Below are 24,815 nucleotides of genomic sequence, written 5' to 3'. Positions count from 1 at the left end.
CCTCGGGTCCGCTCTCCCCGCTCCTTTCATTGGCCCCTCGGGTCCGCTCTCCCCGGCTCCTTTCATTGGCCCCTCGGGTCCGCTCCTTTCATTGGCCCCTCGGGTCCGCTCTCCCCCGGCTCCTTTCATTGGCCCCTCGGGCCCGCTCTCCCCCGCTCCTTTCATTGGCCCCTCGGGTCCTCTCTCCTCGCTCCTTTCATTGGCCCCTCGGTCCTCTCCCCCCGCTCCTTTCATTGGCCCCTCGGGTCCGCTCCTTTCATTGGCCCCTCGGGTCCTCTCTCCCCGCTCCTTTCATTGGCCCCTCGGGTCCGCTCCTTTCATTGGCCCCTCGGGACCACTCTCCCCCGGCTCCTTTCATTGGCCCCTCGGGTCCGCTCCTTTCATTGGCCCCTCGGGCCCGCTCTCCCCCCACTCCTTTCATTGGCCCCTCGGGCCCGCTCTCCACGGCTCCTTTCATTGGCCCCTCGGGCCTGCTCTCCCCCGGCTCCTTTCATTGGCCCCTCGGGTCCACTCTCCCCCGGCTCCTTTCATTGGCCCCTCGGGTCCACTCTCCCCGCTCCTTTCATTGGCCCCTCGGGTCCGCTCTCCCCGCTCCTTTCATTGGCCCCTCGGGTCCGCTCTCCCCGGCTCCTTTCATTGGCCCCTCGGGTCCGCTCCTTTCATTGGCCCCTCGGGTCCGCTCTCCCCGCTCCTTTCATTGGCCCCTCGGGTCCGCTCTCCCCGCTCCTTTCATTGGCCCCTCGGGTCCGCTCTCCCCGGCTCCTTTCATTGGCCCCTCGGGTCCGCTCTCCCCGCTCCTTTCATTGGCCCCTCGGGTCCGCTCTCCCCGGCTCCTTTCATTGGCCCCTCGGGCCCGCTCTCCCCGCTCCTTTCATTGGCCCCTCGGGTCCGCTCTCCCGGCTACTTTCATTGGCCCCTCGGGTCCGCTCTCCCCGCTCCTTTCATTGGCCCCACGGGCCCGCTCTCCCCCGGCTCCTTTCATTGGCCCCTCGGGCCCGCTCTCCCCGCTCCTTTCATTGGCCCCTCGGGTCCGCTCTCCCCGCTCCTTTCATTGGCCCCTCGGGTCTGCTCTCCCCGCTCCTTTCATTGGCCCCTCGGGTCTGCTCTCCCCGGCTCCTTTCATTGGCCCCTCGGGTCTGCTCCTTTCATTGGCCCCTCGGGTCTGCTCCTTTCATTGGCCCCTCAGGCCCGCTCTCCCCCGGCTCCTTTCATTGGCTCCTCAGGCCCGCTCTCCCCGGCTCCTTTCATTGGCCCCTCGGGCCCGCTCTCCCCCGGCTCCTTTCATTGGCCCCTCGGGCCCGCTCTCCCCCGGCTCCTTTCATTGGCCCCTCGGGTCCGTTCTCCCATTGGCCCCTCGGGTCCGTTCTCCCATTGGCCCCTCGGGTCCGCTCTCCCCGGCTCCTTTCATTGGCCCCTCGGGCCCGCTCTCCCGGGCTCCTTTCATTGGCCCGTCGGGTCCGCTCTCCCCGGCTCCTTTCATTGGCCCCTCGGGCCCGCTCTCCCCGGCTCCTTTCATTGGCCCCTCGGGTCCGCTCTCCCCGCTCCTTTCATTGGCCCCTCGGGTCCGCTCCTTCCGGCTCCTTTCATTGGCCCCTCGGGTCCGCTCTCCCCGCTCCTTTCATTGGCCCCTCGGGTCCACTCTCCCCGCTCCTTTCATTGGCCCCTCGGGTCCGCTCTCCCCGCTCCTTTCATTGGCCCCTCGGGCCCGCTCTCCCCGCTCCTTTCATTGGCCCCTCGGGTCCGCTCTCCCCCGGCTCCTTTCATTGGCCCCTCGGGTCCGTTCTCCCATTGGCCCCTCGGGTCCGCTCTCCCCGCTCCTTTCATTGGCCCCTCGGGTCCGCTCTCCCCGCTCCTTTCATTGGCCCCTCGGGTCCACTCTCCCCACTCCTTTCATTGGCCCCTCGGGTCCGCTCTCCCCGCTCCTTTCATTGGCCCCTCGGGTCCGCTCTCCCCGCTCCTTTCATTGGCCCCTCGGGTCCGCTCTCCCCGCTCCTTTCATTGGCCCCTCGGGCCCGCTCTCCCCGCTCCTTTCATTGGCCCCTCGGGCCCGCTCTCCCCGCTTTCATTGGCCCCTCGGGTCCGCTCCTTCCGGCTCCTTTCATTGGCCCCTCGGGTCCGCTCTCCCCGCTCCTTTCATTGGCCCCTCGGGTCCGCTCTCCCCGCTCCTTTCATTGGCCCCTCGGGTCCGCTCTCCCCGGCTCCTTTCATTGGCCCCTCGGGCCCGCTCTCCCCCGGCTCCTTTCATTGGCCCCTCGGGCCCGCTCTCCCCGCTCCTTTCATTGGCCCCTCGGGCCCGCTCTCCCCGGCTCCTTTCATTGGCCCCTCGGGCCCGCTCTCCCCGCTCCTTTCATTGGCCCCTTGGGTCCGCTCCTTTCATTGGCCCCTCGGGTCCGCTCTCCCCGCTCCTTTCATTGGCCCCTCAGGCCCGCTCTCCCCCGGCTCCTTTCATTGGCCCCTCGGGCCCGCTCTCCCCGGCTCCTTTCATTGGCCCCTCGGGTCTGCTCTCCCCGCTCCTTTCATTGGCCCCTCGGGTCCGCTCTCCCCGCTCCTTTCGTTGGCCCCTCGGGCCCGCTCTCCCCCGGCTCCTTTCATTGGCCCCTCGGGCCCGCTCTCCCCGCTCCTTTCATTGGCCCCTCGGGTCCGCTCTCCCCGGCTCCTTTCATTGGCCCCTCGGGCCCGCTCTCCCCGGATCCTTTCATTGGCCCCTCAGGTCTGCTCTCCCCGGCTCCTTTCATTGGCCCCTCGGGTCTGCTCCTTTCATTGGCCCCTCGGGTCCGCTCTCTCCCCGCTCCTTTCATTGGCCCCTCGGGTCCGCTCTCCCCCGGCTCCTTTCATTGGCCCCTCGGGCCCGCTCTCCCCGCTCCTTTCATTGGCCCCTCGGGCCCGCTCTCCCCGGATCCTTTCATTGGCCCCTCGGGTCTGCTCTCCCCGGCTCCTTTCATTGGCCCCTCGGGTCCGCTCTCCCCGGCTCCTTTCATTGGCCCCTCGGGTCTGCTCTCCCCGGCTCCTTTCATTGGCCCCTCAGGTCCGCTCTCCCCGCTCCTTTCATTGGCCCCTCGGGCCCGCTCTCCCCGCTCCTTTCATTGGCCCCTCAGGCCCGCTCTCCCCCGGCTCCTTTCATTGGCCCCTCGGGCCCGCTCTCCCCCGGCTCCTTTCATTGGCCCCTCGGGTCCGTTCTCCCATTGGCCCCTCGGGTCCGTTCTCCCATTGGCCCCTCGGGTCCGCTCTCCCCGCTCCTTTCATTGGCCCCTCGGGCCCGCTCTCCCCCGGCTCCTTTCATTGGCCCCTCGGGTCTGCTCTCTCCCCGCTCCTTTCATTGGCCCCTCGGGCCCACTCTCCCCGCTCCTTTCATTGGCCCCTCGGGTCCGCTCTCCCCGCTCCTTTCATTGGCCCCTCGGGCCCGCTCTCCCCGCTTTCATTGGCCCCTCGGGTCCGCTCCTTCCGGCTCCTTTCATTGGCCCCTCGGGTCCGCTCTCCCCGCTCCTTTCATTGGCCCCTCGGGCCCGCTCTCCCCCGGCTCCTTTCATTGGCCCCTCGGGCCCGCTCTCCCCCGGCTCCTTTCATTGGCCCCTCGGGCCCGCTCTCCCCGCTCCTTTCATTGGCCCCTCGGGTCCGCTCTCCCCGCTCCTTTCATTGGCCCCTCGGGTCCGCTCTCCCCGCTCCTTTCATTGGCCCCTCGGGCCCGCTCTCCCCGCTTTCATTGGCCCCTCGGGTCCGCTCCTTCCGGCTCCTTTCATTGGCCCCTCGGGTCCGCTCTCCCCGCTCCTTTCATTGGCCCCTCAGGTCCGCTCTCCCCGCTCCTTTCATTGGCCCCTCAGGTCCGCTCTCCCCGCTCCTTTCATTGGCCCCTCGGGCCCGCTCTCCCCGCTTTCATTGGCCCCTCGGGTCCGCTCCTTCCGGCTCCTTTCATTGGCCCCTCGGGTCCGCTCTCCCCGCTCCTTTCATTGGCCCCTCGGGTCCGCTCTCCCCGCTCCTTTCATTGGCCCCTCGGGTCCGCTCCTTTCATTGGCCCCTCAGGTCCGCTCTCTCCGCTCCTTTCATTGGCCCCTCGGGTCCGCTCTCCCCGGCTCCTTTCATTGGCCCCACGGGCCCGCTCTCCCCCGGCTCCTTTCATTGGCCCCTCGGGTCTGCTCTCCCCGGCTTTCATTGGCCCCTCGGGTCCGCTCTCCCCGGCTCCTCTCATTGGCCCCTCGGGTCTGCTCTCCCCGCTCCTTTCATTGGCCCCTCGGGTCTGCTCTCCCCGGCTTTCATTGGCCCCTCGGGTCCGCTCTCCCCGCTCCTTTCATTGGCCCCTCGGGCCCGCTCTCTCCCCGCTCCTTTCATTGGCCCCTCGGGCCCGCTCTCCCCGGCTCCTTTCATTGGCCCCTCGGGTCCGCTCTCCCCGGCTCCTTTCATTGGCCCCTCGGGCCCGCTCTCCCCGCTCCTTTCATTGGCCCCTCAGGCCCGCTCTCCCCGGCTCCTTTCATTGGCCCCTCGGGTCCGCTCTCCCCCGGCTCCTTTCATTGGCCCCTCGGGCCCGCTCTCCCCCGGCTCCTTTCATTGGCCCCTCGGGCCCGCTCTCCCCCGGCTCCTTTCATTGGCCCCTCGGGTCCGCTCTCCCCGCTCCTTTCATTGGCCCCTCGGGTCCGCTCTCCCCGCTCCTTTCATTGGCCCCTCGGGCCCGCTCTCCCCCGGCTCCTTTCATTGGCCCCTCGGGCCCGCTCTCCCCCGGCTCCTTTCATTGGCCCCTCGGGCCCGCTCTCCCCGCTCCTTTCATTGGCCCCTCGGGTCCGCTCTCCCCGCTCCTTTCATTGGCCCCTCAGGCCCGCTCTCCCCGCTCCTTTCATTGGCCCCTCGGGTCCGCTCTCCCCGGCTCCTTTCATTGGCCCCTCGGGCCCGCTCTCCCCCGGCTCCTTTCATTGGCCCCTCGGGTCCGCTCTCCCCGGCTCCTTTCATTGGCCCCTCAGGCCCGCTCTCCCCGCTCCTTTCATTGGCCCCTCGGGTCCGCTCTCCCCGGCTCCTTTCATTGGCCCCTCGGGCCCGCTCTCCCCCGGCTCCTTTCATTGGCCCCTCGGGTCCGCTCTCCCCGCTCCTTTCATTGGCCCCTCGGGCCCGCTCTCCCCCGGCTCCTTTCATTGGCCCCTCGGGTCCGCTCTCCCCGCTCCTTTCATTGGCCCCTCGGGTCCGCTCTCCCCGCTCCTTTCATTGGCCCCTCGGGTCCGTTCTCCCATTGGCCCCTCGGGTCCGTTCTCCCATTGGCCCCTCGGGTCCGCTCTCCCCGCTCCTTTCATTGGTACGTCGGGTCCGCTCTCCCCGGCTCCTTTCATTGGCCCCTCGGGCCCGCTCTCCCCGGCTCCTTTCATTGGCCCCTCGGGTCCGCTCTCCCCGCTCCTTTCATTGGCCCCTCGGGTCCGCTCTCCCCGGCTCCTTTCATTGGCCCCTCGGGCCCGCTCTCCCCCGGCTCCTTTCATTGGCCCCTCGGGTCCGCTCTCCCCGCTCCTTTCATTGGCCCCTCGGGTCCGCTCTCCCCGCTCCTTTCATTGGCCCCTCGGGTCCGTTCTCCCATTGGCCCCTCGGGTCCGCTCTCCCCGCTCCTTTCATTGGCCCCTCGGGTCCGTTCTCCCATTGGCCCCTCGGGTCCGCTCTCCCCGCTCCTTTCATTGGTCCGTCGGGTCCGCTCTCCCCGGCTCCTTTCATTGGCCCCTCGGGCCCGCTCTCCCCGGCTCCTTTCATTGGCCCCTCGGGTCCGCTCTCCCCGCTCCTTTCATTGGCCCCTCGGGCCCGCTCTCCCCCGGCTCCTTTCGTTGGCCCCTCGGGCCCGCTCTCCCCCGGCTCCTTTCATTGGCCCCTCGGGCCCGCTCTCCCCCGGCTCCTTTCATTGGCCCCTCGGGTCCGCTCTCCCCGCTCCTTTCATTGGCCCCACGGGCCCGCTCTCCCCCGCTCCTTTCATTGGCCCCTCGGGTCCGCTCTCTCCCCGCTCCTTTCATTGGCCCCTCGGGTCCGCTCTCTCCCCGCTCCTTTCATTGGCCCCTCGGGTCCGCTCTCCCCGCTCCTTTCATTGGCCCCTCGGGTCCGCTCTCCCCGCTCCTTTCCTTGGCCCCTCGGGTCCGCTCTCCCCGCTCCTTTCATTGGCCCCTCGGGTCCGCTCTCCCCGCTCCTTTCATTGGCCCCTCGGGCCCGCTCTCCCCGCTCCTTTCATTGGCCCCTCGGGTCCGCTCTCCCCGGCTCCTTTCATTGGCCCCTCGGGCCCGCTCTCCCCGCTCCTTTCATTGGCCCCTCGGGCCCGCTCTCCCCGCTCCTTTCCTTGGCCCCTCGGGTCCGCTCTCCCCGCTCCTTTCATTGGCCCCTCGGGCCCGCTCTCCCCGCTCCTTTCCTTGGCCCCTCGGGTCCGCTCTCCCCGCTCCTTTCATTGGCCCCTCGGGTCCGCTCTCCCCGCTCCTTTCATTGGCCCCTCGGGTCCGCTCTCCCCGCTCCTTTCATTGGCCCCTCGGGCCCGCTCTCCCCGCTCCTTTCATTGGCCCCTCGGGCCCGCTCTCCCCCGGCTCCTTTCATTGGCCCCTCGGGCCCGCTCTCCCCCGGCTCCTTTCATTGGCCCCTCGGGTCCGTTCTCCCATTGGCCCCTCGGGTCCGCTCTCCCCGCTCCTTTCATTGGCCCCTCGGGTCTGCTCTCCCCGGCTCCTTTCATTGGCCCCTCGGGCCCGCTCTCCCCGCTCCTTTCATTGGCCCCTCGGGCCCGCTCTCCCCGCTCCTTTCATTGGCCCCTCGGGTCCGCTCTCCCCGGCTCCTTTCATTGGCCCCTCGGGTCCGCTCCTTTCGTTGGCCCCTCGGGTCCGCTCTCCCCGCTCCTTTCATTGGCCCCTCGGGTCCGTTCTCCCATTGGCCCCTCGGGCCCGCTCTCCCCCGGCTCCTTTCATTGGCCCCTCGGGTCCGTTCTCCCATTGGCCCCTCGGGTCCGCTCTCCCCGCTCCTTTCATTGGCCCCTCGGGTCCGCTCTCCCCGCTCCTTTCATTGGCCCCTCGGGTCTGCTCTCCCCCCGCTCCTTTCATTGGCCCCTCGGGTCCGCTCTCCCCGCTCCTTTCATTGGCCCCTCGGGCCCGCTCTCCCCCGGCTCCTTTCATTGGCCCCTCGGGTCCGTTCTCCCATTGGCCCCTCGGGTCCGCTCTCCCCGCTCCTTTCATTGGCCCCTCGGGTCCGCTCTCCCCGCTCCTTTCATTGGCCCCTCGGGTCTGCTCTCCCCCCGCTCCTTTCATTGGCCCCTCGGGTCCGCTCTCCCCGCTCCTTTCATTGGCCCCTCGGGCCCGCTCTCCCCCGGCTCCTTTCATTGGCCCCTTGGGCCCGCTCTCCCCCGGCTCCTTTCATTGGCCCCTCGGGCCCGCTCTCCCCCGGCTCCTTTCATTGGCCCCTCGGGTCCGTTCTCCCATTGGCCCCTCGGGTCCGCTCTCCCCGCTCCTTTCATTGGCCCCTCGGGCCCGCTCTCCCCCGGCTCCTTTCATTGGCCCCTCGGGCCCGCTCTCCCCCGGCTCCTTTCATTGGCCCCTCGGGTCCGTTCTCCCATTGGCCCCTCGGGTCCGTTCTCCCATTGGCCCCTCGGGTCCGTTCTCCCATTGGCCCCTCGGGTCCGTTCTCCCATTGGCCCCTCGGGTCCGTTCTCCCATTGGCCCCTCGGGTCTGCTCTCCCCGCTCCTTTCATTGGCCCCTCGGGTCTGCTCTCCCCCCGCTCCTTTCATTCACCTTTTATTCTTGGGGGGGGGGGGGGGGATCACAATTGTTTGCCTACTGATCTTGAAGTGTTGAACGATCTGATACCAGAGAATGCTCATTAGCATTCCACGTGTTCTTCTTCATGGTATTGATCTCTAGAGGGGGCGGTGGGGGGGGTTTAATTACCAGTGGATTTCCGGTGGGAAACTGCTACTTTCAGTTCGTTTCCTGCCCATCCGGGACAGTATGAAGCCATGCCGATTTTAGCCAGAACGGGCGGGAAGCGGTTGTCGGCCTTTGGAAAATCGGATGGCCCTTGGTCACCTGCCGGCAGTGAGTGTGGGGAAGGGGGTTCTGGAGGGTCTCGCGGTACGGATTGAGGGGGGGAGGGGGGGGGGAGAGGGGAGGGAGGAAAGGAGTCCAGGGCAGGGGAAGGCCCAAACTTTCCTTGGGCCTTCAGGATCACTCCTGCTTCTACTGGCCCCACAAAGGAAAGTAAAAAATCTTCCTTACCTGGAAGGCCTCTACAACTTGGACATTCCCCACCCAATGTCAGCAAAAAAAACACTGTCCAGGCAGAGTCGCCTGATAGAAGCAGGAACACTGGCTGATTTTACCGCTCCCTAACCTGTGAGCACAGAGGTCATTTGTAGTCCCCTGCCTCCCACGCAGCTACCCCAGCTGAGACTGACCAGTTTGAACCTGAGACTGGCCAGTTTAAAGCTAGGACCTCCCTGATCTGTGTAGCTCAGTACCATACGTTCACCCACCTTGTAAATAATTGGCAAAAAGTAAAGGAGTCACACCAACAATTGTAATCAAGTAGTGTGAGCCGCTTGCCTGCCATGACACTCGGGATCAGGCACTGCAGGGAGGCAAGGATATTGACTGTGGTGATTCTACAAGCATTTTTTTCCTCATGCTAAAGAAGATCTTAGCAGAAGTAAGATCAGCAAAGAACTAGTTGGATCTTACTGCAAGGATGAGAAAAGAATTTTTAAAAAAGAGTGGAGACAGGAATGCAAAAACAATTATTGGATAACAAAATTCAGGATGAAAAGTGCTTTTGATTTTGTTGTGTGTTCCTGTTATATTCTCTCATTGGAGCTCCACAGTAAATAGCAGTGCTGGTGGGCTGCCAACACTGTGAATTTAAATCAAAAGTGGAAATTTGAAGGAAAAATTTGAAGGAAAAATAGCTTTATCCTTCCTATGTAAGCAAGCCATTTTTTGCTCTGAATAAGATTAACACCAGTTGCAGGGAACATTTTACATATTTGTGAGCTAGAATAATACCTCAGTTGTTTTCTTAATCTTCTATAGCTTTAGATTACACGCAAAATCTGTGGAGCTAACTGAAATTCAAGGGAAAATGTCACAAACGAAAGGTAAATAAGATATTGACGATCAGGTTTTAACACGGTTTGGGGTAGATTTTGACTTTGTGCAATAATGTAAAACGGGTGATAACGGATCGGGAACCTGTCTTACATTTCTCCCGATTTTTATTTACATTGGAGATAAAAAAATCGGGAGAGATGTGAAACTGGCTGCCGACTCGCTATCACCCGTTTTACACTATCGCACAAAGACAAGATCTACCCCATTGTGTCTGGTAACCTTTTACACTCTTACATAATTTAGTTATTTATTATGCACAAGCCAGCATACATCGATCACTGGACACTTCGAATATGAATATCAAATTAGTCTCACTTAAGAATATGAATTAGAAGACATTTTTGTCACAGGGTAGTAATGAAATAAATGTCACTATGAACAGCGAATGCAAAGTGGGTCTGTCTCAATAGGAAATTTGCTGTAAGTCACCACTGTTGTGATTGACAGAACACACTTGAACTACACAAATGTAATATTAGAGAAACGTGAACATATAAGGGGACGTTTTCCTGGATCTGCACCCAGGCCCACTGGAGTGCCTGGGACATCGAATATCAGTAAATTGAAGTGCACGCCTGCAAAGGAAGCCACCTGATTTTCCGATATCCACTGTGCCCAGGTGATCCAGTGCCCCATGGCATAGACCCAGGAAAATCTACCCTACACTGTGTGAAAAGTTAAAGAAACAACATTGTAACACCAGCGATGTACAGGTATTACTAGCGCAACTTTTAATTAATAGAACTACTCTCAGCAAAGTGCTGGCATGATAGGTTGGCACACTGACTTTTCATCCCTGGGACCTGGTTGAAATCCAGTCCAGACTAAAAGGCTGTTTGTTCTGATGCAGAGATACTGTGCTTTTTCATTCATTCGCAGGATGCCGGTATTGCTGGCAAGGCCCTGAAGGCTGGCATTTATTGCCAATCACTAGTTGCCCTGAGAAGGCGGTGGTGGGCTGCCTTCTTAGTGGTTTGATATAACTAAGTGGCTTGCTGGGCCACTTCAGAGGACAGTTAGGATTCCAGATTCCTAAGGGACATTAGTGAACCAGTTGGCTTTTTATGACCATCTGGTCACTCAATTTCTTTTTACTTATACCAGCTTTTTATTTCCAGATTTTTAAAAAAACTGAATTCAGATTTTTCAAACTGCCAGGGTGGGATTTGAACTTAAATTCTTTGAGCTATTAGTTTAGGCCTCTAGATTACTAGTCCAGCCACAGGACCACTACACTACCGTACCCATGTAATGCATTTGGCAATTTCAATCCAATTCCTGATTGGTGTAGGTTTGCAGCACAAAACTGGCCACTCAGAGATATCATAACAGTTTATGTGGAAAACATTTCCATTTTATTCTTCTATGGCTGGAGTTAATCTTGAAAAACGGGCGGTCGACAGTTGAAAATTAGAGGGAGGAGGGGCACCTTGGCCACCACTTGAACACCCAAGTCCATCTGATGCAGTTTCCAGGTGGGCCTGTAACTGGGGACACAGCATACCCATCTGAAACAGGCAGGAGGGAGGCTGCTTTCATATGCAAATCAGGGCCTTATGCTGGTTCTAGCCCATTTATACCAGGCTTCACAGATTATTGAAAATTTAATACATACTGAGGAGCCCATGCCAACGATTTTCAAAAGCACTGCTAACACAATGTATTTCAGGTGCTGTATTCTGTTTGTGCATCAAAACTAAGTCCAATTTGCTATTTTCAGTTGAATTTGGACTTCACAATATTTTAGAAATTGACTGCAAACTGATATTTATTAATATTAATGTCATTTGATGTTTTCTGTGCAGCCAGTTCTGTGTATGAAAACTCTTCCGTAATAAAGAAAGAAGCTCGTGAGCAGAAGAAAAAGAGAAGGTGAATAATTCACTGTTGCATGCTGAAGGAAAGGCTCCAGTCAGCATGGCTGATTCTGATGCTAGTGCCCTGACAAACAGATGCTGTCAGTCTATATGAAGCATATCTCATTTCTTTTATTTTGTTAATCAATTTTTTCCCTTCCTGTTCTGAAGACTATGGCTCGTGTTGGCTGGAGTACATTTCCACAGGCAATAACATCCCTCTGAGCCCTGGCTCATCATATGTGAGCCTAGACAATGAGTGCTGGCAGAGCATCTGATCTGATCCTGTCCTCACTGATGCACACGTTCCAAAAGAGGTCACAGGAGGGGCAGTCAGAAGTGGGAACCCTTGCTGTGATCCTTCCGCTCTCTCGGTGATGGAGCGCAAAGCTGAGACCTCTTTGGTCAGTGCCACACTAGGCAGTGACTTTACAAACCTGTAGAGGTTAAAGCGATTCCTGGCAGATTAAGTCTGATTTTGTTGGCGTGGGCCCGGAATTCGCTCCAATGGTGATACTAGTGACAAACGGCATAAGTCAGAGCGCTGTGCTCCCCCATCCTCCAGTGGTGAATTTAAGCCAGAATTTGCTGGAAAATAATTAGAATATGCCGCAGTGAGCATAGTGGCAAATCAGGATCAGTGGGGCCAATCGGTAGTTAAGAATTCATTTTGCTTTTTGATTTCTGCAGGAATTTCAACCTGATTTGTGTTTATTTATATCAAGTTACTGAAAGATAGAAACAGGAATAAATATTGATACTAGCATAAGAACAAAGATTATTAGGACAATAACAGGTCTTCTGTAATTCTCACACTGTATCACAAGGCTATGGCTGGGAGCTGTGGATTTTAAGAAGAGGGCTGTACTTTACTTCTGATTAACATCTAAAAGCGATTTCAGAAGCAATGCAGAAAACAGCCACCCCAAAAGGCAAATTCACTCTGTTTCAAGGATTACCCTAGTTTTTTTGATTACTGTATCTAGCAGTGCGAGAAATAACTATAAATAATATTCACATTTGCGTTACATTAAACCTTCAAAAATGTGGGCTCTATGTCGATCAATCTGATAAAGAAGATTTAAAATTCAGATAGCATCTGTATTATAATGCCCAGAATCGATGTCGCCTCCTTTAAACATGTTCCTGTTATGATTCCAGTATACTCAGCCCACCAGCACCATTCTGCAATGATCTAAGTGAAAGTGGCGGAGTCAGTGGCTTTAATTCAGCAAACTCAACCTCACCACTGATTTTAATGGGAGTAGAGCTACAATAATTAGCTGTGCAACTGTTTCAGTGAGGGAAAGACCGAATCAGTGCAAGAGTCTCAGGAAATTAGGGAGTGCGTAAGTAATGGTTGAAGTTACTGGTGCTATAATTACCTAGTACTTTTGAGCCATAAATCGAACCCTGCAACGTTGATGCACCATTACAGTGGCGCAAATCTCCAGGAAATTCTGGGCCATTGTGTTTGATAACTGGTCAAGATAGATATTCTGGAGTTTTGTTTGATTTTTTTGTGGAGACAAGGAAAATCCTTGAATATTTTTTTTCTCAGGAGGTAACATGGATTGGGTTGTGCCAATGATAGTGGATGGAGGAAGGAACAGGTTAAATGGACTGAATGACTTTTCTGGTTCCATTCTTTCATATGTTGTTGGAATTTAATATTGTTTAAAAGCAGCAGAGTTAAATAACAGATGAGTTGAGTGACAACTGCTAACTGTTTGAATATTTTTGTATTTATGTGTTAAACTTCTGTTATAAAATCTCTGTTACAGTTCTTGGTTTTATGTAAACAGCACAGAGCTCAGCCTTGCTTCTCAGAAAATTGAGGATAAATCAGGTAAGAATGTTATGCACCCACACAAAACAAACAGCCAGTGTCTTCCATGAAGTTTGGGGTACATATTGCGATTTAGCACTCCCAGCGCAAAGCTTTGTATGACGGGAGCATATAGCATGGACTCTGAAGCGGAGACCAGGGCACCTGATTAACGGATGGTAAATCATGTGGGAGACTGAACTGGGCGAACTGACCTCCATGCTGGAATTCTCGATACTTGTTCATGTGCACAAACCTCTGCACTGGAAGCGCTAAATCGTAAAATTTATCCCTTAATTGGATAAAATCTTTAGAAAAATATAATTAGCACATGATTAAACATGACATTTACCCATGTTATAATGTTAAATGTATCGATTAGAAATTAGTGGAAATTATAGAAAAGGTGAAAAGATATGGGGTCATTTTATTTCTATGACCATAAAGCAATGAAGGAAAAAACGTTACTGTGGTTACTTTAAATTGTAATCTATAGTAAAGTCATATTTTTGAGATACTTGAACAGCAGTGAAAGGAATTGGAATATTTTTCGCACCTAATGGCCGCATCAAGTACTCCCAGGCCCTATTGTATGAGTTATAAGCAAGGTAAAGTTGCTTTATTACTGCCCCTAACTCAGAACAGCACATTATTAGGGGTTAGAGGACCAGAATGATCTAGTATGCCATTCTGATTCCTGCCTCAACTATATAGTGTTGCCTCTTGAGATTATTAAAGGATTCAAACAGTCCTTTTGAGCATGTTCCAGTTTTTTGTGCGCCTGCTTCAGTTCTGGTTTATTTGTCTTACGGTGTGGTGCAAAGCTTTTCTGAGATCAGACTGGCCAGTGGGCCAAATGTAATTAGCGGAGGGAGAAAGACCAAATAGAGCAGCTATGTGAAGGTCAGGCAGGTCAGGGCTGGGAGCTTTTGAGAGTGGGGATTTTGGGGCCTAGCATAGGTGTATGGTGATAGGGAGGACTGCAGTCTGGGGGCTAGCCGGACTGGAAAACATTGAAAGTGGGACTGGGAAGGACAGGTTGGAGCATATCATTTTGAAAAAAATTGCATTGCATCATTTACTAAAATGAACAAGTTGTACTTTGATCTTTCTTATGTTCTTAAGTTCCATCTTCTTTGGGTGTCTTCAGGACCAAATTTCCAGTCCATTAAAAAAAAATCGACGAGCAGGCAGATGTCTGGAATTTGGAGCAGAAGCCATTATCCCTGGATTCCACCCTATATGTTGAAGTTTGCCATTTTCTGTGAGGGAAAAGGTGACCTTTCCACTCCCCCCCCATTCCTTTAGCACAGTTGCACCAAGTCCTTGCGTATTCTTAGCAACCACTTAGCAGGCACATGGGAACCACACCACCTGCACGTTCCCCTCCAAGTCGCACACCATCCCGACTTGGAAATATATCGCCGTTCCTTCATCGTCGCTGGGTCAAAATTCTAGAACTCCCTTCCTAACAGCACTGTGGGAGAATCTTCACCACACGGACTGCAGCGGTTCAAGAAGACGGCTCACCACCTTCTCAAGGGCAATTAGGGATGCGTAATAAATGCCAGCCTCACCAGCGACGCCCACATCCCATGAACAAATTAAAAAAAACAACTATGATAACATTTATGAATTATTTATAGTTGTTGCAGTTGCATTCAGCTGTAAATTGTTGTTACGTTTAAAGTAGAACAAAACAAGCTCAGTTTAATAATGTCCATTATGTTCCCTCTCCTCACCCTCCACATCGACTAAACACTAACAAAACCCCACCCAACTGAGGAAGGTAGATTAAGATGCCAATAGCTTGAGCTTGAAGCTAGACTTTTCATCTATAGCCTTTACAATAGTCACTAGTGAGCTACCTTTGCTATAAATGGATTGCTTTAATTTTTGCCTTTTTATTTTCCAGATAACATCTATAAAAATATTTCAGATGCACAACAGGGAAAACATCAATCAATGAACAAGGTGATAGAAGAGAAATCCCCATCTTAAAAAATCAGAATACATAGATCTTTCAAAATGTGCCTATTTAAATAACTGTAATGTAAAGATATGGTTCAATCATGTGTGTTGTGCAGCGTGTATTTTCCAGTCTGATTAAATAGTACTTAGAGGTATAATTGAGAAACCTGGGTGAGGGGCCAAGCCCCATAGTGCCAGCCAGATACCATCAAGATTTTTAAAAAATCAGTACAGACGACTAAATCAAATACTAGGAGTTAGGTGGCACCAAGCGTGGGTTTTAAAGGCGTGCAAATTGTAAGAAAAAGAACAAGGAATGTAAAGAGTTTCATAGTTTTGAGCTGCTCGGGAAGACTGAATTAAAGTGGGAGACAGTGCAATGCATCTTGATTTCAACAGTGAGGATGCAGAGGAGAGAAAGAATGAATAAGATGACATAGAATGAGCAAAGAAAGTTAAGGGAAGCAGTGACCTTAATACTATAATCATAAAACAGAAACAAAAAATGTTACAACAGAAAATACCTTCCCAAATATGGAGCAGTACTCATGTCTTGGACAGACACAGGCTGGGAAATTCTTCAGAGTTTGTTTTGCATGTCATTCAGAAAAGCAAAGCATCAGTGCCAGTCTGGTCAGTAGAAGAGGAGAAACACAGTGACTACTGATGGTGAGCTCTGAAGTCATCAAGAATGGTAATTTTAGCAGCAAATTTTCATCTTAATGCTCCCTGCATAGAATGGAAGAAAATCATGGCTGGCTTGTGCCCACTTTTCCTGTATACACTCCCAGTGCACAAAGCTCAATGCTGGGAGCACTAAAGCTGAAAAGTTAACCCTTAGAATTGATAGATTTGGTTTTGTTTGACAAGAAATTTAAAAGTACTAGAGAATTATCAAGGTCAGGAGACACCAAATTAATTTGTTATGGTATAAGGCCTTGAAAGTCTGGAAGGGTTTCTCTGTCGCTAGAAGTGCAGCAGGGTGAAACTACAGCCGACCATTTTGTCCTCAACCTAACCCCATCCCAAATCTCGGAGATGGCTTTTTTTGCATAATAAGTGTGGGCACCCATGCCAGTAACAAGGCCAGGAGGATTTTAGAGCGGGATCGTGGGGGTGGGGATAGTGGGCTCCAGGCTGGTTTGGCCTCTGCTGTCATGGAAAAATTCTACCTGATCTTTGCTCCCTTATACAGCTTCATTGCTCCGCCCCTGCCAGAGCTATCTGCTGCTGAAATCCTCATCCAGGCCTTTGTTAACTCCAGACTTGACTATTCCAATGCTCTCCTGGCTGGCCTCCCATCTTCCATCCTCCATAAACGTGAGCTCATCCAAAACTCTGCTGCTCGTATCCTAACTCACACCAAGTCCCGTTCACCCATCACCCCTGTGTTCACTGACCTACATTGGCTCCCGGTCCAGGAATGCCTCGATTTTAAAATTCTCATCCTTGTTTTCAAATCACTACATGGCCTCTCCCCTCCCTATCTCCATAACCTCCTCCAGCCCTACAACCCTCCAAGATCTCTGTGTTCCTCCAATTCTGACCTCTTGTGCATCCCCAATTTTCATCGCTCCACCATTGGCGGCCATGCCTTAAGCTACCTAGGCCCTAAGCTCTGGAATTCCCTCCCTAAATCTCTCCGCCTTTCTACCTCTCTCTCCTCCTTTAAGACGCTCCTTAAGGCCTACCTCTTTGACCAAGCTTTTGGTCACCTGCCTAATATCTCCTTATGTGGCTCGGTGTCAAATTTTGTTTGATAACGCTCCTATGTAGCGCCTTGGGACATTTTACTACGTTGAAGGTGCTATTTAAATGCAAATTGTTGTTGCTGTTACTGTACACTGGATGGAGCTGGTGGGATTTCCAGGACAGCCCAGCATCCCATCAGTCCCGCCTCCAAAGTTGATGTCTTGATAGCAGGGTTGGGTGGAAGAAGGCCCTAGGCCAAGTAGGTGTAGAAATCCCAAATTCCCCCCCCTCTCTCACAGATTGCACTAATTCCACATCAAAAACGGCGAGGAATTTCTAGGATAATAAATTTAGCAACAGGTCAAAATCAAATAAATCAAGAAAGGTATGATGAGCACCTGAGACAATAAAACCAGCATAAACAAATGGACCGTATTTAGATTGGAAGGTGAAGAAGAAACTGTAAGACGGAAATTGGAAGGAGGAAGAATCAGAAAGGTGAAATTCAGGTTGGATTTGCCTGACTCCTGTCGGTTAAAAGCTGCAATGATTTCTAAACACGACGAAATCCATTTATTGTCTTCTCTTTTGGTGTGACTATTGTTGTGAAGTCCCAATTTTATTAGATAGATTACCTGATCTTGTTACTTTTTATTGTTAATTTAAAATTATTCCTGCTTTTATGTTCCTACCCAAAACATACAAACACACTTTAATAAAGTGTTCTTCTCATGCTTGTCAACATATCAAAGTCATTTCAATAATATGTTTGGCTTTTCGATGCTTGCTAATATTTTTTAATTGTTCAAAAGTTAAAATACACAAATTATGTGACCCTATTGGAACCTCGGATTTTTTTATAGGAGGGTACTCCTCATTCGCATTAAGTGTTTGTTTATGAAACCATTGACTGGTACTTTTCTGAAGATGGGCATCATGCAAGTATCATGCCAATTCTCCAACTTATTACTTAGAGATCGAGGGCATAAGTTTTTTCTGCACATGCGCCTGATTTTGGGTAGATCTGAAGCAGTTGGCAGTGGGAAATGTGACGGGGAGCCATTCTACTGGTCCCACGGTGTTGTCTGCTACTTTCCAGAATTTTCTGCTGGAAGTGATGGCAGACTTTGAAGATATCTTTGGGCTGCCAAAGTCACATGACAGAAATGTGTCAGCCAATGTATTAATGCCATAGTGATGCTGGGTGTCAGGAACTTTGTTGTTTTCCTGTTATATAACATTCCTGAGGCAGCTGGGTCACTTGCTTTAGCTGAGGATCTATAGCATGGCCTAATGCAATTGATTGTACTTTGGTAAGGAGGTCCTTTCATTTTTTTTGGTATTATAAATTCTGATATGCCGTACATAGCTTCTCTGGTTCAGTGGCATCAGTTACTCCTGTAAGCTGTCACAACATCCTACTTTTATGGTAGTTGACTCAAGCTGCCCTATATCTATTGGTTTAACCCAAGGATGTAACAATAGCATCCCTTTATAATCTGGACTGGATATTTGTGTTTTCACACTGACGCTCTTCAATCTCTCCGAAGGCAGACCGAACAAACATTTGGTGATACAAGGCCTGCACTAATCAATAAGTTGGTTTATTTCACAGTAAAGTGAAAATGCAGAACAGCAGTTATAATTGGACTCGCTTAATTCAAACAGTACACTTATTTTCGCTTAATGATACAAAATAAAGAACATGACACTCTTCCCCCACATCAATGGGTGGTGTTACTTGACTGAAACAAGATAAATTCTAACTGTTCTTCCAGCACTTCTGACCTCTTAGTCTTGGGGCGAGGTCTCACAGCTTTCTTTCTAAAAACTTGGCTGCCCTCACAGACCTCCTATTCAAAGACTCTCCCCTGCCAGCCTATGTCCCTATCTCTATCTGATATCTCTCTGTTCACAGCAAAAATAGGATTAACAACTTTTTGATTGGCAAGACAGGCTAACAAATTGCTGATTTACAATCTAAGGGGAAATGCCATCAAAGCTAGCTCGGCAAGTGGTTAGGATCTGGAATGCACTGCCAGAGGGGGTGGTGAAGGCAGATTCAATCATGACTTTCAAAAGGGAACTGGATAAGTACTTGAAAGGAAAAAATTTGCAGGGCTACGGGGATAGGGCGGGGGAGTGGGACTAGCTGGATTGCTCGTGCATAGAGCCGGCACGGACTTGATGGGCCGAATGGCCTCCTTCCGTGCTGTAACCTTTCTATGATTCTACGACTAGTGTCTCAACTACGTATTACCTATCATTTTTTTAAACTTGTTTTAAAACTTTAACGGAAATCATTTTTTTCCAAATCCTTTCTGTGGAAAAATGGTAAAAAAAGACCCACAAAATATGGCATGGGATACAACAACAATTTGCATTTACATAACGCCTTTAACGCAGTAAAACGTCCCAAGACACTTCACGAGCGATTATCGAACAGAATTTGACACCGCACCGCGTTAGGAGATATTAGGACAGGTGGCCACAAGTTTGGTCAAAGAGATAGGTTATAAGGAGCATCTTAAAGGATGAGTGAGGCGGAGAGGTTTAGGGAGGGAATTCCAGAGCTGAGGGCCTAGGCAGCTGAAGGCACGGCAACCAATGGTGGAGCAATTAAAATCGGGAATGCGCAAAAGGCAAGAATTGGACAAGCGCAGAAATCTCGGAGGGTCGTCGGGCTGGAGAAGGCCACAGAGATAGGGAGGGACAAGGCCATGAAGGGATTTGAAAACAAGGATGAGAATTTTAAAATCGAGGAATTCCTGGACCGGGAGCCAATGTAGGTCAGCGAGCACAGGGATGATGGATGAACGGGATTTGGTGCAAGTTAGAATACGGGCAGCAGACTTTTGGATGAGCTCCAGTTTATGGAGGGTGGAAGGTGGGAGGCCAGCCAGAAGAGCATTGGAATAGTCCAGTCTAGAGGTATCAAAGGCATGGATGAGGGTTTCAGCAGCAGATGAGCTGAGGCAGGGGCAGAGACGGGCGATGTTACGGAGGTGGAAGTGAGCGATCTTGGTGATGGAGTGGATCTGTGGTCGGAATACATCTCAGGGTCATATAGGACACCAAGGTTGCCAACGGTGTGATTCAGCCTCAGACAGTGGCCAGGGAGAGGGATGGAGTCAGTGGCTAGGGAACAACGTTAGGCGTGGACCAAAGACAATGGCTTTGGTCTTCCCAATATTTAGTTGGAGGAAATTTTTGCTCATCCAGTACTGGATGTCGGACAAGCTGTATGACAAATGAGAGACAGTGGAGGGGTTAAGAGAGGTGGTGGTGAGGTGGAGCTGGGTATCATCAGTGCACATGTGGAACCTGATGTGTTTTCGGATGATGTCGCCAAGGGGTAGCATGTAGATGAGAAATAGGAGGGAGCCAAGGGTAGATCCTAGGGGGATTCCAGAGGTAACAGTGCGGGAGCAGGAAGAGAAGCCATTGCAGGTGATTCTTTGGCTACGACTGGATAGATAAGAATACAATACAGCAGTAACTTTGAGTATCTAAACTTTGAAGGGATTGTTGGCTGACCTGAAGCATGTTGAGATCTGGTCCCTGCCCAATAATGTAGACATCAATGCCAAAAAGAGAGAAAGACTTTAAGGGAAATTGTCGTGGGTCCGTGACCAGCTGCAATGGATCACCTCGATACGGTGAATATCAGAAGATCAGATAAGTTCCTTTACAGGCATCTTATCTGAACTGCCCAATTTTCTGATATTTGTTGCATCCTGGCAATCCAGTGCATGTGGGTGCAGACCCAAGAAAAAACTCTCCTTTTATTATTCATTCTGGACATGGTAACTTCTTTCCTCCTCTCACATTGTTTGGGTGTGGGGGGAGGGGTGGCTGTATGCTCTAAGAGACCTCCTGCAGTGAAATAATCTCTAACAATTTAAAGTAGGAATCCCAGGTTTCCAATATGCCAAGGTAAATAACGCATGAACTGCAGTGGTTATTATGAGAGTGCAACACCACAGAGAAGCTGAACAATTTGATGCCTATATGTATTTAACCAATGAAACAAGCCAAGTGCCAAGCCAATTTTTTGTCAGTTGTAAATATGTTTGTTGAATGCACAAGTGATAAATATTGGAACTCATAGTCAAAGCATAAATTAAGACTTGAAACCTAATTATGTTAGGACAATGCTTGAGAGAGGGAGAGCTGATGCTCCTAAGGCAGCCTATTTGTATTATTTTACATCAGTTGTACACCAGTGGTACAATGTACCTGTCAGGTGTGACAAACTAACTTCACTGTTCAGGATTACACCAAGATTGAATCCATCCAGCAATGAATATTACACACAGTTGCATTGCAAGACATTCAGCACAACTAGAATTGTGTAGCACTACCATGTTCGCTAACATGTGCAAAGAAAAATGTCATTTGTGTGCATTATGAAATCATCTTTACAATACCTTTATCACCTGCACCCTGCTAAATGCACCAACATGTATAATGCTAGCCTTAATGCAGAGCGGGATATGAGAGGGAATATGAAAAGGTTGTGGAAAACTTTGATCTCCTTTGCCACTGATGCTGAGATTAGACCTTCAGAGGTTTCATGGAATCTCAAACCATAACCCGCATTGATATAATGGTCCTCATGTGCACTTTACAATAAGGAGCAAAATTATATGGTAGAAATTGAGCATGAGGAAAGTGGGGGTGGTGGAATGGAGAGGCTAAGGTGTGGAACCAAATATATGGTAGAAAGAAGGGTTTTGAAGTAGTTTTTGAAAGCAGGGGAAGGCGATGACAGGGCAGGGCGGACAGAGTGGACATTTCCAAAAGGCAGGAGCACAGTAGTTATATGAACCAATGATGGAGCAGGGAGCACAAAGGGTGAAGAGAAGTCCAGAGGAGCAGTGGGTGTGTACAGGAACCCACAGAAAGGAGGAGATCACTAAGGTAGGATGAGGCAAGGCTATCATGAGATTTGAAAACAAGCATGAGCATTTTGAAATTGACACATTCAGGCATGGGAAAGCAATGGAGCTTGGAGAGGGATGGGGTGATGGGTATGTGCAAGTGAAGACATTGCACAGGCTGTGGCATTTGGATGAGTTGAAGCTCATGGAGGGTTGATGCAGGGAAGTCAGATAGCAGGCTGTTGGAGAATTCAAGCTTTGAGGTGATAGAGGCATAGACTAGAGTTTCAGTAACACAAGGGAGGTAGGGGTGGAGGGAACACTATTGTGGAGATAGAAGAAGCCACTTTTGATAATGGATTGGATGTGGATGAGTAAGCTAAGCTTGCTGCTGAGGACACTAAATTACACACCTTCTGACAGCTTAAGATGGCAACTGAGGAGATTAATGGATTTAAAACCAAAGGCTTAGAGGTTCTGATGGGCACTGAGGAGGTTGGCAGTCAGCACCTCAAGCTATTGAAGGTTTGACTGCAGAGTAGGTTATTTCCCAAGGATAGCGTTTAACTTTAGGAGATTTGGAACTGGTACCCTTATACTCATGCTGAAGGATCCTTAGATTTTCCTTGCCCTGGCACTTGTAGCAGAGCCGCAGTGAACCTGAAATATGGACGACCAGGTCTCCATTCCAATAACACAGCCCACAAACTTCCTGACCAGGCCCCTCAAAGTCTCTGTAGCACTGTGCCTGAGGGAAGCGTTGCCATGAAAATTTGTTAATTAGGCTCTGGGACCTGAAGTGGCTCTCGATTTCTGTGAGCTGGCACATCAGTTGGACCAGAGGTTCTCTCCAACCCGGATAACGAGCCTCCTCTTCTTCTTCCTCATGTTTTTGCACTACAGTGCTCAGTGGTTCTACCGCAGTGCTCCCCTCATACCCTCTCTCTGTATATCCCGCAGTGGATGTGACAGATTGCCAGATGAGCTGCTTCTTGCAGGTTCCGTAGAGGGTCCTGGCCTCTGCTTGCTATGCTGTTTCTGTGAAGACATAGAGAAGGAAAAACAAAAGCGCTAATGCATAGTTGGTTGTCTACTCGTGGGCTTGTATTATGTGTATGGGAAAGTCATCAGAGTTGTAATTTTCTGTAACTTTGACTAGGACCTGGAGGGAGGAAAGGAATGGGAATGAACTCTTAATAGGGACTTGCTCACCATCTCCTGCCAGCTGTCTCAAGTTGCTGTAGTTCTATAACCTATTTCTCAAATGGGGTTGCATCCTGTACTGTAGCTGGTCCTCCTCTAGCAGTGGTGGTCTACCTTCTGTTAAAGGCTATCTTCACTTGCAGAGACATCTGAGACTTCCATGACTAACTGCACCATCTAGACCAAAGCAGCTGTGCCTTTTCCCCTTTGCATAAAGAAGGAATTGCTATGAATGTGAGTTACTGTTTTTTCATGCATTCCATCCTTGCAGATACCTGTGTGGAATGTCTGTGGCTTATGGGCATGAGACTGTACCATGCTTCCATTATATTATTTTAATGAGCACATAACATTTATTGTCAAAAAATGCTAGGTTGTTGCCACAAGACTTAAAGATTTTACATCTGTGTAAAGATTCACACTTATTTTACCTCTCCTGGTGAGGTCATCACATTTTTCCAGCAGTGCATCCATATCTTTGGCATGGTGCTGATGCTGTTGATTGCCTCAGAACCCCTTGCCATGCTCTGTATGCCGCTGCCTTCGTGAACTTCCTTCCATGGCAGGGAAACATGGCATCTCTCATGGAACAGCAGCTCAATGACCTTGTCGTCAAAGCAGTGTGCCATAATGCAACTACATCACCTTACTGGCATGCTAATGGATTTTCAGTGTTTTTTTTCCCCACTCTTGCCTTGTAATCTTCTTCTTCGAAGCACTCCAGAATATTTAGCTGCAAGCTCCCACTCACACTGTTCAACGAGGGTCATGGTTCACTGTTTGTTGCGCGGGCTCTTCCGAGGCCCCAAGATGCACCAGCCCTTTTAAGCAGCTACAGACCTTGGAGGTCTACAGCAGGGCTTCAATTTCTTGTGCCCTTATTATTTTAATTCCATAGGAGGCCCCAGAACCTCATCACCCACCAATCTAATGCCTATGACAAGCTAATTAGCCCCAACAGGTAATTAGAGGCGTAGCGCTATTTTGGTTCACTACCAATGTGTTGGAGTTATTTCCGTGGATCCAAGGAAATTCGACCCTCGTGATTGTTTCTTGTCTATTCAACACTTTGAAAAGATCATGGGGGAAATTCTATCTATCTCTCTCCTCATTTATCACAAGCTTAGAAGCTTTGTCTTCAGGACTGATCAGGTGCTGCATTGCTCAAGTGCAGCAATGTTGTGTGTGGTAGATTGGAAGGTTTCAGGTTAGTATCTGCAATTCCTTGTGGTGAATTTGTGATCTCAGTCAATGCTTCATGGAGACACTTCACAGAAGCATGTATCAGAGTTCCCTCTTCAGGGCTCAGGACATCCCAAAGCGCTTTACAGCCAATTAAGTACTTTTGAGGTGTTGTCACTGTAGGCAGCCAAAAGGTCCGACAAACAGCAACGTGATAATGACCAGATAAGCTGTTTTTTTGGTGATGTTGGTCGAGGGATAAAAATTGGGCAGGAAGGACCCACCCTGGGTGGGTAGACAGTTTAACATCTCATCTAAAAGAGAGTACTTCCAACAGCGCAGCACTCCCTCAGTGCTGCACTGAAGTGCCAGCCTAGATCTTGTGCTGAAGTTTCTGGAGTGGGACTTGAACCGATAACCTGCTGAGCCACAGTGACACCCATAATTTGAGTTAGAATCACAGAATGACACAGCACGGAAATTCGGCCTCGGGTTGCAAGTTAAAATTGCTTTAATATTTTGCATTTGCTGCATTCAAAGGGGAAAAAAAACCTGTTCGGTTGCATGAAATTGAAAGAGTGGATTGAAAAGTTTATACCAACATTTCACAGAGAAATCTTCGGAAAAACAATTTCCCGCGGGTCGTACGGTCGAATTGGCCAATCAGAATAACCCGACTGACCAACCGAAATGAATAATGGAAATAAAAAAATAAAAATAAAAACCGCAAAAGCTTGAAATCTGGAATATAAACAGAAAAATCTAGAAATGCGAACAGGCCCGTTACTATAATCAAAGGAGAAACAAATTTAAGGCTCTTTGTCGAGAATGGACCAGAAAGGAAGTCGTCATTTCCCAACATAGGGAGGAGGACAATATCAACTGAGTGATTATAAATTACTTCATTTCGAATAAGATTAATAGTAAACAATAAAGATTTTTTTTTTTTTGCAGCTGTTTGACCAGAGATGAGCGAACTGTATTGCGTAGGTGTTTTATTTTATTCTCTTACCCGCTCCTTTTTCCCCCTCTTTTTTTTTCCCTTTCGGCAGTTGGCGCGGTCCAGCTCGCGCGGGTTTGTGACGTAGGGCGCGCTGGGTTTAAGTGGTCTCGGGGAGC

General features: G+C 51.1%; 1 protein-coding gene and 1 long non-coding RNA gene across 2 annotated transcripts in view; one reads left to right on the top strand and one right to left on the bottom strand.

Annotated features, from left to right (window-relative positions):
- Window positions 1-17,165, top strand: part of LOC137320817 (uncharacterized) — a 47,195-nt gene extending 30,030 nt beyond the window's left edge. The window contains exons 5-8 of the mRNA XM_067982694.1: window positions 9,004-9,068; window positions 10,887-10,953; window positions 12,722-12,786; window positions 14,681-17,165. Coding sequence (XP_067838795.1) covers window positions 9,004-9,068; window positions 10,887-10,953; window positions 12,722-12,786; window positions 14,681-14,766 — 283 coding nt within the window. The 3' untranslated portion in view covers window positions 14,767-17,165. The remainder of the gene's footprint in view (window positions 1-9,003; window positions 9,069-10,886; window positions 10,954-12,721; window positions 12,787-14,680) is intronic.
- Window positions 17,166-18,014: 849 nt separating this feature from the next.
- LOC137320826 (uncharacterized) lies at window positions 18,015-24,782 on the bottom strand. The gene is made up of 2 exons (XR_010962653.1): window positions 24,709-24,782; window positions 18,015-22,349 (listed from the first exon to the last, which is right to left on the bottom strand). It is a non-coding gene; the product is annotated as an uncharacterized lncRNA (long non-coding RNA).
- Window positions 24,783-24,815: the final 33 nt, after the last annotated feature.

This window comes from Heptranchias perlo, chromosome 1, assembly GCF_035084215.1.
Source record: "Heptranchias perlo isolate sHepPer1 chromosome 1, sHepPer1.hap1, whole genome shotgun sequence".
Taxonomy (NCBI): Eukaryota; Metazoa; Chordata; class Chondrichthyes; order Hexanchiformes; family Hexanchidae; genus Heptranchias; species Heptranchias perlo.
Note: the sequence above shows the minus strand (reverse complement) of the source record. Positions and strands in the feature narration are given on the sequence as shown.